We start from the raw sequence: 12,917 nt of genomic DNA, 5'->3' as shown, positions 1-12,917 counted from the left end.
CAGGGAAATCAGGGTTCTCTGGCTGCTTGGAACATTCCAGCATGATCTGGCACCAGATCCAAATGGCCATGGTGGAGAAAAGGGACCTCCATGTAGTCTTACTCGACCTCGCCAATGCATTTGGCTCTGTGCCCCATGAACTCCTGTGGTCTTCCTTCATATTTTTCCACATACTGGACACCATCACAAACCTGGTGAAGTCGTACTTCCAGGATCTGCAGTTCTGCTTCACCACCTCAGAGTTCACCACCTCATGGCAGTGCCTGAATGTAGGTATAATGGCGGGATGTACCGTTTCTCCGTTGGCATTCACAATGATCCTCAAAATGGGTTGCTGGTGGACAGCGAGTCGACTCTGGTTTCCGCCTCCCTCCACTCAGAGCCTACATGGACGACATTACAACATTGACCACCACTGTCCCATGCACCAGGAGACTGCTCAGAAAACTTGAGGAGAACATCAGCTGGGCCCGTATGAAGATTAAACCATCCAAGTCACGCAGCATCTCGATTGTGAAGGGAGTACTCTCTGACCTGAAATTCTTCATCTGAGATGACCAAATCCCAACAGTGTCTGAGCAGCCGGTAAAAAGCCTTGGAAGGTGGTATGATGCAAGCCTGAAGGACAAAGACCAGGTGCAACAGCTGCGCAAAGACATCAGTAGTCGCCTACAGTCCATCGATAATACCCAGCTACCTGGAAAGTTAAAGGCCTGGTGTCTGCAGTTTGGTCTCCTACCCCGGGTGTTGTGGCCCTTAGCACTGTATGAGGTTCCAATCTCAACAGTGGAGAAGATGGAAAGAGGAGTCACAGGCTACTTAAAGAAGTAGAGTTCCACGATGCCTTACCACCATAGGCCTCTATGGAGATGGTGTCCTCAAGCTGCCCCCACCAGTCTAACAGAGGAATTCAAGTGTGCAAAAACCAGGCGCCAGATGACACTGAATGAATCTCGAGACCCAGTGGTGAGCAACAACGCGCCGACCTTGGCAACTGGGCGCAAATGGAGGCCAGGAAAAGCAGTCCAGGAGGCAACAGCAGCCCTCAGACATGCTGACATTGTGGGTCATGTTCAGCAAGGGAGAGGAGGCCTTGGGCTAACTAGCCATGCTTCTTGGAGTAAGGCCACTGCACCAGAGCGGCGGAAGATGGTAGTGTAGGAAGTACGCCATCAGGAGGAGGCTGCAAGGTGGGCCAAGGCAGTCTCTCATGCCAAACAGGGACAGTGGACTCGATGGGACAATGTGGAGAAGAGGAAGATCAGCTGGAAGGATCTGTGGGCCATGGAAGCGAGGCGGTTGAGCTTTTCCATCAGAGCAACAAATGACGTCCTTCCAACACCAGTTAATCTTCACCAATGGTATGGTGAAGATCCGGACTGTGCCCTCTGTTCCATGCCAGCCAACCTCAGGCACATTCTCACAGGGTGTAAAACAAGCCTCACCCAAGGACGCTACACTTGGCGTCACAACCAAGTCCTTAAAAACCTTGCGCCCGCCCTGGAGGACAAGCGAGCTGCCACCAACTCCCTACCACCCACAGCAGCATCACACTCCTTACGGACAAACTTTGTCCGCGAAGGGGCTAAACCACCGAAGAGCGGCTCTACACCATTAGAGCGAGACCAGCTGCGGTTGGCCCGCGACTGGAAAATGCTAGCTGACATTGGCCGGCAACTTGTGTTTCCTCCGGAGATCGCAACCACCACCCTAAGACCTGACATGGTGCTCTGGTCCGTTTGCTCAATGAGGTATTCATCATTGAGCTCACAGTACCCTGGGAGGACTCAGTAGATGAAGCTTATGAGCGAAAACATCTGTGCTATGCTGATCTAGCTGCCGAAGCACGGCATCATGGCTGGAACACAGAAGTCCGACCAGTGGAGGTGGGCTGCAGAGGTTTTGTGGCAACATCTACAACCAGACTGCTTAGAGACCTGGGAATTAAGGGCCAGAGCCAGCGTTCGGCAATCAAAGCTGTATTGGAGGCGGCAGAAGGCAGCAGTCAGTGGCTCTGGATGAAGAGGAAAGCAGGGCCCCGAAGTGAGAGGGCCAGGAGGTATGCGGTCAACAATGCTTGACTCAGGGAGGAGGACGCCCCTGCCATGCATAGTCCCATGGGATATTGGCTATCAACAACAAGGCAACTCCTATGACTAATTGGGAATGGGACACAAGCGTAGGATTGATCACCCTGTCGCTGGCCGCCTTTGGGGAGGGTGTATAGCAGGGGTGTCAAAGTCAAATGGACGGAGGGCCAAATAAAAAATTTAGCTACAAGCCGAGGGCCGGACTGTTCGAATGTTCATTGAAAAATTTTTAAATGACGCATATAGTCTAGTGAACCTAATTGAACCTACTGAAAACCTAACAAATATATTCCAATATGATCAGATAAATAAAGCAATATTTTCTTATGGCTCTGTCAGTAATCTTTAATTTTCAACAGACACAAAAGACAAATTTCCTTTATATAAAAATCCCCATAACATGAACATTAAATGAAAGAAACCGGTATTCAAGGCACCATCAGTAGCCTATATTTTCTATTTTAGCAAAAGTGGGCTAAATTTACTTCAAAGAAAAAAACAATAATAGCAATTTTCTATCATCCACTCAACTGAAATATTTTTAAAATATAATTGGATTGAAATACAATAAAATAAAGTGCAAAAATCTATTAATCAAAAACAACACTTTGTTTAAGGAGAAGTAACATGCAGTGAAAACAAATATTAAACTTTAACTTTTAAACTTGAACTGAGTAAAAACTCTAAATATGTGATTGCACAGTAATCTTCACTTGTTTGAGGTTGAGGGTGATACTTGGTGGTGTCCCATCTTTTCCACAAGTTCATCAATGTTCGGGGTAAGGCTCTGAGCTGAGGAAATCCTCAGAATTGAGTGGAGGTGTTCAGCAGTAAGTCGACTTCTGTGTGATGTTTTGTTCAAGTTCATCAAAGAAAACAGTTGTTCACACAGGTATGTGCTGCCAAACATAGACAACGTTTGAGCAGCCTGGATGCGCAGCTGGGGCATTGTGTCGGGAGGAAACGGGCGAACTCCGCAGCACCCACTGCCGCATATTTTGCCCTCAGTGCATCATTGCATTGGAGGTCAATCAACTCCATTTGGAGGTTTGGTGGTGAGCTTTCCACGTCAACAGCAAATGGGTTACCGAGCAGTTCCAACCTGCTTTTTTGTGCTTCAAAGTCAGCAAATCGGCGTCGAAAGTCAGCGGCAAGCATACCTATTTTATCAGCCAACTGTGCGCTCGGGAACGCACTGGTAGAGAGCTTCTCTTTCATGGTCTGGCAGCTGGGAAAGTGGCTCAAATTTTCTTTCCGCATCTGCGTCTCCCACAGAGTCAGTTTGGTTTTAAATGCCTTCACTGTACTGTACATATCAGAGATGACACGATCCCGACCCTGCAGCTGCAAGTTCATTGCATTCAGATGACTCGTAATGTCACACAGAAAAGCCATTTCACACAGAAACATTTCGTCTCGGAGTTGTGTTGTGTCTTTCCCTTTGCTGTCCAGAACAGACAAATCTCCTCACGAAGCTCGAAACATCTTTGAAGCACCTTTCCCTGGCTTAGCCATCGCACCTCTGTGTGATAAGGCAAATCACCATGCTCCGTTTCTAACTCCGTCAGAAATGCCTTGAACTGGCGGTGATTCAAACCTTTGGCTCTGATAAAGTTAACTGTGCGCGTGATGATGCTCATTACATGCTCCATTTTCAAGGCTTTACCGCACAACGCTTCCTGGTGTATGATACAATGATAAGCTGTCAGCTCACCTGTCGCGTTTTCCTCTTGCATCTTTTCCCGTATCTTCGCCACCAGTCCGCTCCTGTGTCCACACATCGCAGGTGCTCCGTCGGTTGTCAAACCCACGAGTTTTTCCCAAGGCAGCTCCATCTCATTTACACATCTTGACACCTCTTCATACAAATCATGCCCGTAGTTGTGCCATGCATAGGACGTAAAGCCAAAAACTCCTCTGTCACGCTTAGGCTGGAGTCCACTCGCGGATGAAAATTGACAACTGGGCAATGTCAGAAATGTCGGTGCTCTCATCCACAGCCAAGGAATATGCAATGAAATCTTTTCCCTTTTTCACAAGCTGCTCTTTTAGATTGATGGACAACTGGTCTACTCTCTCGGCAATGGTGTTTCTGCTCAGACTCACATTTAAAAGAGTTGCCTTTTTCTGGGCAAACTTCGTCACAAACTTTAATCATGCAGTTTTGATGAAATCCCCCTCCGTAAATGGCCGGGCTGATTTAGCGATCTCTTCTGCCAAAATAAAACTGGCCTTGACAGCAGCCTGGCCTTGTGATTTGGCTTTTTTGAACAGAGCCTGTCGAGATTTGAGGCCTCGTTTTAATTCCTCTGCCTTTTGTAGCCTTTGTTCCATGTCCATATTCTTGTTTTTGTCCGCGTGTTTCGTTTCATAATGTCGTCTCAGATTATACTCTTTCAGTACCGCCACACTTTCTCCACACAGAAGACACACAGGTTTTCCAGCTACCTCCGTGAACAAATACTCCGACTCCCACCTTGTTTGAAACCCCGGTTCTCAGTGTCCACCTTCCGTTTTGCCATTTTTGATGGGTATCTGAAAGTTAATTTTACTGTGATGCTGACAACTGCTGTGCCAATAAATATTGAAATGAAGCAGCCTACTGCTCGGTGCGTCACCGTTGCATTGTGGGAAATGTAGTATTGGTGCGTGTAAAAGATCTGCGGGCTGCCGGCTTGCTGCGGTCTGCGGGCCGGTTCTAATAATAAATCAAGATCATCCCAGGGGCCGTAAAAAACCTTCTCGCGGGCCGGATGTGGCCCGCGGGCCTTGACTCTGACATATGTGGTGTATAGTGTGAAAGGCCGAAACACCCTAGGAACCAAAGGTACACTACTGACGATGCGCTCCCCAAATTTCACCACGCTCACTGTTCATTAACTCTTGGAAGTGCTTGCACAAAGGATAGTAACATCTCATCCTGTGTTCTTGGAATCTACAGTGTAAAAAAATAGTAAAAATGAAGAAAAACCCTTGAATGAGTAGGTGTGTCCAAACTTTTTACTGGTACTGTATATATATTTGTTACTGCTCGACCTAAAACAATGTTGGTTGACCAACAGCCTAACAAGCAAACAATCGACCAGTCAACTAATTGGGATCAGCCCTAAGGCTATCTATCTATGGTTTGACATGTTATGCCCGATGTGCTCAGTTTTCCACCTCAAAATACCAGAAAATTGCCAAAAAGAGTAGAACCAGCTCACCTACACTATGATTTGAATATTATATGTTCAGTGTTTTAGATAAAAAAATTTAAAGGAATTGTTTCAATTTTTGGAGTTAAGTGGATTCAAATCTTCTTAGAAGTCGGAAAAACATGACGAGGGACAAAATGCCGCTTTATTCATATAAAAAATCTCAATTTATTGAATGTTTCATGTGATCTATTTTAGTCAGGAATTCATGCTTTTAAAGTTCAATATTGGTGCAAAATTTCTACCTAAAATATCAGGGGTGCAAAATGTACCCTATTTGTGGAACGACCCAGCTATTATAGTATGATTTGTTATTGTGTGCATTTTGGCACTGCTTGTAACTCTTTCCCTTTCCACCGATAACTCACCGATAACCCCCCGACCGCCCAGATCATCAGTGAGGACAACTTCCGTCAACTGGAAAAGATAAAGACCATCGGTAGTACCTACATGGCTGCTTCTGGCCTCAACGACTCTACCTACGACCGTGAGGGACGATCACACATCCTGGCTCTGGCAGACTACGCTATGAGACTCAGGGAACAGATGAAGTACATCAACGAACACTCCTTCAATAACTTCCAGATGAAGATAGGTGAGTCCCTGGACCTATAGTAGAGATGGGGGTGGGGTGGGATGGTAGTAGTAGTATTAGGAGTAGGACTAGCCATGAGACTCAGGGAACAGATGAAGTACACCTACAAACACTCCTTCAATAACTTCCAGATGAAGATAGGTGAGTCCCTGGACCTATAGTAGAGATGGGGGTGGGGTGGGATGGTAGTAGTAGTATTAGGAGTAGGACTAGCCATGAGACTCAGGGAACAGATGAAGTACACCTACAAACACTCCTTCAATAACTTCCAGATGAAGATAGGTGAGTCCCTGGACCTATAGTAGCGATGGGGGTGGGGTGGGATGGTAGTAGTAGTATTAGGAGTAGGACTAGCCATGAGACTCAGGGAACAGATGAAGTACACCTACAAACACTCCTTCAATAACTTCCAGATTAAGTGGTATTACATGTGTGGTAAAGTGTCCCTTTGTAAAGACAACACACAGAGTAAGATTCAATTCTGGTTAGGGCTGCAGTAGTCTATCATTAGTTGACTATTTGAATCAGATATGTTGTACTGGAACAAAAGCCGGCACATGTTGCAGGAATCTAGGACAAAATGTACAGGTTTACTACTCGATGGGTGAAGTGGTGCAATGTTGACTGTGTCTTGTTTCCCCATGCAGGTCTCAACATGGGTCCGGTGGTGGCAGGGGTGATTGGGGCCAAGAAGCCCCAGTATGACATCTGGGGGAACACTGTCAACGTGGCCAGTCGTATGGACAGCACAGGAGTCCCAGACTGCATACAGGTAGATACACCTACTTTGCCTGCTTTTAAGAATTACTGTACATATCTTTGGTATCCACTGTATGTTAGACATGTCATTGAGAGTCATACAATGTTCACCCATTTAAAACTTATTTAAATGCTATATTGATCTGTCAATGTAATTCATTGGATGATGGTCCCCCTTTTTCTGCTATAATAGCCTCGACTCTTCTGGGAAGGCTTTCCTCTAGATGTTGGAACATTGGGGAACCTGCTTCCATTCAGCCACAAGAGCATTAGTGAGGTCGGGCACCGATGTTGCGCGATTAGGCCCAGCTCTCAGTCGGCATTCCAATTCATCACAAAGGTGTTCAATGTGGTTGAGGTCAGGGCTCTGTGCGGGCCAATCAAGTTCTTCCACACCGATCTCGACAAACAATTTCTGCTGTATGCTAGAGCGTTAAGATTTCCCTTCACTGGAACTAAAGGGCCTAGCCCGAACCAGAAAAAACAGCCCCAGACCGTTATCCACCAAACTTTACAGTTGGCACTATGCATTCGACAGGTAGCATTCTCCTGTCATCCGCCAAACCCAGATTCGTCCATCGGACTGCCAGATGGTGAAGCGTGATTTATCACTCCAGAGAACATGTTTCCACTGCTCCAGAGTCCAATGGCGGTTAGCTTTACACCACTCCAGCCGAAGCTTGGCCTTGCGCATGGTGATCTTAGGCTTGTGTGCAGCTGCTCAGCCATGGAAACCCATTTCATGAAGCTCCCGACAAACAGTTCTTGTGCTGGTGTTGCTTCCAGAAGCGGTTTGGAACTTGGTAGTGAGTGTTCCAACCGAGGTCAGGCAAAACATTTTTTACGCGCTTCAGTACTTGATGGTCCCGTTCTGTGAGCTTGGGGCCTACCACTTTGCTGCTGAGCTGTTGTTGCTCCTAGACGTTTCCACTTCCCAGTAACAGCACTTACAGTTGACCAGGGCAGCTCTAGCAGGGCATAGATTGGACTAACTGACTTGTTGGATAGGTGGCATCGTATGACGGTGCTACGTTGAAAGTCACTGAGATCTTCAGTAAGGCCATTGTACTGCCAGTGTTTGTCTATGGAGACTGCATGGCTGTGTGCTCGATTTTATACACCTGTCAGCAACGGGTGTGGCTGAAATAGCTGAATCCAATAATTTGAATGGGTGTCCACATAGTTTTGTATATATAGTATATGATGAACTCAATATAGCAATATAGATTGTGTCCCCTCCGTCCTCTATGATCGGTGCTGCCACCTGCTGTATATAAAACCCTACTGCTGCGCAGTATTTTGCAACTATGATTTATTACAAGGAACAAGAATTGTAACCAGATACCAAGTTCTCCACTTCAACTATCGCTACAATGGTCATCATATACTTTTCCTTCCACAGTGTAGTGCCTTGATCATCCTAGATAGAACAGAAAACAATAGGACAGTTGCTGTGTAGCTGTGGCTGACATTGTCTGTGGAGAGGAGGTGGAGTGTCTCTGTGTCGAATGACACGTGCACACACACACTTACGTGTCCTTGTGTTGTCTTTTCCCAGGTGACCACAGACCTGTACCATGTCCTGGTAAACAAAGGCTACCAGCTGGACCACAGAGGCCTGGTCAAGGTGAAGGGGAAAGGAGAGATGACCACCTACTTCCTGACCAGCGGTCCCAATGGTACCAAGGGGAGTTAACGGATGGCCACGGAACTACCGCTGGCTGCTAATACATGAAGAGGAGAGAGATGGAGAGGGAGAGAGAGCGGGAGAGGGGGGAGTGAGTGTGTAAGAAAAGAGAGCGAGAGGAGGGAGAGAGATGAGAAAAAAGGGAACAGTTCAAAGCCCTGAAGGAAGTGTGTGTGTGTGTGTGTGTGTGTGTGTGTGTGTGTGTGTGTGTGTGTGTGTGTGTGTGTGTGTGTGTGTGTGTGTGTGTGTGTGTGTGTGTGTGTGTGTGTGTGTGTGTGTGTGTGTGTGTGTGTGTGTGTGTGTGTGTGTGTGTGTGCAATCATGTATTCTTATACACACTACTTTAGGTTTGGGTCTCAAATGGCTCCCTGTATAGGCCTTAGGGCCCTGGTTAAAATTAGTGCACTGTATAGGGAATACGGTGCCAAATGTGACGCAAACCAGGTATTTTTTTCTCACTTCAAGGCTTTTGACACGAAGCTACTTGAAAGATATAATGAGCGAATTATAGTGAAGACCTATTGCCTTAGAAGGAAAATACTGAACAAAAGGCTATATTTGTTTTGTTGTGAGCTACACAACAAATACTTCACATCCGGAGCTATTATTTATTTTTCACTGAAATGGATGAATTTTTTTGTTGTCATGATGACCTTGTAACAAAAGCTACATATGTATTATATGAAATATTCAAGGATGAGAAGGATGACAATGACCAAAGAACAAATGTTTTATTATGAGGGACTGACTCTACACACATCAACCTATTTCTGTTTGAAATGACTGCAGAAGGATCAACTGAAATGACTGCAGAAGGATCAACTGAAATGACTGCGGATCGAACAACCGCAAACCTGTTGTTTTTTCAGCTTTTTCTTTCTTAGTCACTTTTGACAACAAGGGCCACGGAAAACAACGCCATTGTCTTTGATAGTGGCGAATACATTATTGTTTTTGACTTTGATATGCTTGCTAATACGTAAAGAGAGCTGAGAAATCTTGTATTTGATTGTGCACTGTGAACGAAGACAGACCACACACACGCAGAGCAGCCTTGGACTGGATTTCTGTGTTCCTTTCAGGGCCTCTATTGTGTGCAGGCTAATTCTAATCCACATAAGGGTGTGGTTTCTCTTTCCTATGTATCATCAATGACATTCCCTCTCTAGATGTATTTTTTTTTTGGTACAAGCCAAAACAGAAACTTTAGTGACGGACAAACAAACAACTGCATCGCTACCATGGTACCGGAGTGAGTGTTTTCATTGCTGTGAGATGTTTTATATGAAATAAGTGTGTGCGTGTGAGGCTAAGTGTATGCTGTTCTTTATCTTTAAAGGGGCATAATTTTTCACTGTGAGGTTTTTAAAGATTCTGTATGACAAGTGGGTTTGCATCCCAAATGGCACCCTAGTCCCTATGTAGTGCACTACTTTTGTAGGGCCCTGGTCAAAGGTAGTGCACTACATAGGGAATAGGGTGCCATTTTAGACGCACACGTGCCAAATTGATGCTGCAAGGCTTACGCGTGTAGTTTTTATATATTATACTTTTGGAGTTGTGTGTTCATTCCTGATTTTATGTTTGTTGATTTTATTTAAATCACCTTTACTTCATGCCTTTTATTTTACTGTGAATATGATCACAATTCCATTCCAACCATTAATGTCTAAAAACCCACAAATTGATTTTGGATTGTGTTTAAAGGAGGTGCTTATCCACACACGGTGGGCCTATAGCCTACAGTACAACATGCACAGGAGAATACACAAAAGTTATCTGGTTGAACACTAGCTGTTAACTTGAAATAAGAGGTACATATAATGGCAGTATCTGTACTCCATAGTATTTGACACCATTCGATAGTATTGGTATTTGGCACATAGATGCATGCTCTTTACCCCCCAAAGGAGTAGTTGAAACTCATCTTATGAATGTACAAAATATACTGTATGTCTATGGTGAAACTACTACTTATTATTATTTTTGTGGTACAAACATCATCTGGCTTGTATTGAAAGAAATGACCAGAAAACTAGTTTTAATGGTGCCAATACAGGCTCCCAGATCAGGACAGGGACGTGGAAAGAGCTACTTCTGTATTATGTGAAGTACTATTGCTGTTGAATAGAAATGAAGGTTTATGTCCCTTGATCCCACTTATCCCCCCAATACTGAGGCTCACTGTACTGAACCAGGGAGTAGGTTACAGTATGTAGGCCCTACCGTGGTGACTTGTGGTCTCTGGCTATCTATCTTCTTCCATCGACCTATGTCATGTTCATTAGGAACGGAAGAAAATAAGTGAAACAGGGAGGTACTACAGTACCTGAACTTGTCAAATAAGAAATGGCTTGTTTAGGTTTTTCGTGGGTAAAACGGGTTCCTATTGTGAACACGAGCCTAATGAACATGACTGAGCCTGCTGATCCTGTGTGTAGGAAGGAATGGATCTCTGATTCAAGTTGTTTTGTTCCCCCCTTTTTTTTCGTTTTTTTCATCCTTTTTCCCATTAGTTTCTTACTGTATTTGAGTTGAAAGGCCAACAAAATACTGTTTGTTTTTCCATTCCAAAAATAACAATATAGCAGAATTGAAGAAATTAAATGGTTTGATTTCCCCTTAAAAGGAAATCAATACAATACTGTTTTGTGTTATTGGTGATCATTTATTTATTATAATGTTACTATTCAGTGTCTTCCCCTAATCAATGTGCAATCTAGGCCTGTGTTTTTTTTCTGCTGTTTCATTGCAATGCACATTTTATTAAAATAATACGTTGGATACGCAATTGGTAATGTCATGTTCATAATAATGGGTACCGTGCCTTAAATCGCCCCTATACCTATGTAACTATACAGTAATATTTCTATGTAAATAGATTGGTTTTAGGATGGGAGTTAGCCTTGTTCCACGATCCTGATCCCATGAGCTAACATATTGTTTCGCTATATGGATTAAATGACAAGTTCACTTTTCTTTTCTTTCTTTTCTTTTTTTAACAATCTGTGTTTTGGATGTAAATGGGGAAGTCTATCGCTGGTGGGCTAGTCGACACTTCGATGTCGATTATGGCAGCCCCCCGCACCTCTCTGATTCAGAGGGGTTGGGTCAAATGCGGAAAACACATTTCAGTTGAATACATTCAGTTGTACAACTGACTAGGAATCCCCATTTCCCTTTTCTTTCCCTTTAACATTTGATATACATCCAAAATACCGATTTGGTTCAAAAAAAAAAGTTAACTTGTCCCTTAAGTGAAACTAAATGAGCGCACAGTGGTCAGGATGGTGGATAAGGGTCAGTAGGGTTGGAAGTCAATTCCATTTCAATTCCAGTCAATTCAGGAAGTATACTGAAAATCCAATTCCAATTATCTTCAATGCTTTTCAAGGAGGAAAATGTGGATTTATATTTAAAGTTTACTTTCTAAATTCACTGGAATTTAAATGGAATTGACCCCAACCCTGGAGACTAGATGTGAGTAGGCCTCAAGGTATAGTGTAGACCTAGGTACACGACATGGCCAAAAGTATGTGCTTGTCGGACATCTCATTCAAAAATCATGGGCATTAATATGGAGTTGGTCCCCCTTTGCTGCGACAACAGCCTCCACTCTTCTGGGAAGGCTTTCCACTAGATGTTGGAACATTCGTAGCGTCACGATTTCCCTTCCCTGGAACTAAGGGGCCTAACCTGAACCATGAAGAACAGCCTCAGACTGTTATTCCTCTTCCACCAAACTTTACAATTGGCAATATGCATTTAAGGCACAAAGCGTTCTCCTGGCATCCGCCAAACTCCGATTAGTCTGTCGGACTGCAAGATGGTGAAGCGTGATTCGTCATTCCAGAGAACGCGTTTCCACTGCTCTAGAGTCCAATGGCGGTGAGCTTTACACCACTCCAGCCGACGCTTGGCATTGCGCATTGTGATCTTAGGCTTGTGTGCAGCTGCTCGGCCATGGAAACCCATTTCATGAAGCTCCTTGACGAACAGTTCTTGTGCTGACGTTGCTTCCAGAGGCAGTTTGCGACTCAGTAGTGAGCGTTGCAACTGAGGACAGACTATTTTTAAACGCTTCAGCACTCGGCAGTCCTGTTCTGTGAGCTTGTGTGTTCTACCACTTTGCAGCTGAGCGTTTTTGCTCCTAGACGTTTACACTTCACAATAACAGCACTTACAGTTATCCGGGGCAGCTCTTGTTGGAAAGGTGGCACCTATGATGGTGCTGTATGTTGAAAGTCACTGTGCTCTTCAGTAAGGCCATTCTACTGCCAATGTTTGTCTATGGCGAATTGCATGGCTGTGTGCTCGATTTTATACACTTGCCAGCAATGGGTGTGGCTGAAGTAGCCAAATCCAATCATTTTAAGTGGTGTCCACATACTTTTGTATATATAATGTATGTTCTTTATTTCTCAACCATAGACTTAGTTAGACAACACATCTTTCTATCTTTCCCATTATTGCTTCTTTGAGGGTATGGGCTGCGCCATTGAGATTATCTCCATTTTGAAGTAGTCAATTTCTACTACCACCGGGAGTGTGTTTGAATTATTCAGACCCCTTTATTCAGACCCCATATT

General features: G+C 44.4%; 1 protein-coding gene across 3 annotated transcripts in view; it reads left to right on the top strand.

The window, feature by feature from the left end:
* LOC118360139 (adenylate cyclase type 6-like) overlaps positions 1–11,114 on the top strand; it is an 85,894-nt gene extending 74,780 nt beyond the window's left edge. For all 3 annotated transcript variants that reach the window (XM_035739325.2, XM_035739323.2, XM_035739322.2), the window contains 3 exons: positions 5,678–5,882; positions 6,530–6,654; positions 8,200–11,114. In XM_035739325.2, coding sequence (XP_035595218.1) covers positions 5,678–5,882; positions 6,530–6,654; positions 8,200–8,337 — 468 coding nt within the window. In that variant the 3' untranslated portion in view covers positions 8,338–11,114. The remainder of the gene's footprint in view (positions 1–5,677; positions 5,883–6,529; positions 6,655–8,199) is intronic.
* Positions 11,115–12,917: the final 1,803 nt, after the last annotated feature.

This window comes from Oncorhynchus keta, chromosome 27, assembly GCF_023373465.1.
Source record: "Oncorhynchus keta strain PuntledgeMale-10-30-2019 chromosome 27, Oket_V2, whole genome shotgun sequence".
NCBI classification, from domain to species: domain Eukaryota; kingdom Metazoa; phylum Chordata; class Actinopteri; order Salmoniformes; family Salmonidae; genus Oncorhynchus; species Oncorhynchus keta.
Note: the sequence above shows the minus strand (reverse complement) of the source record. Positions and strands in the feature narration are given on the sequence as shown.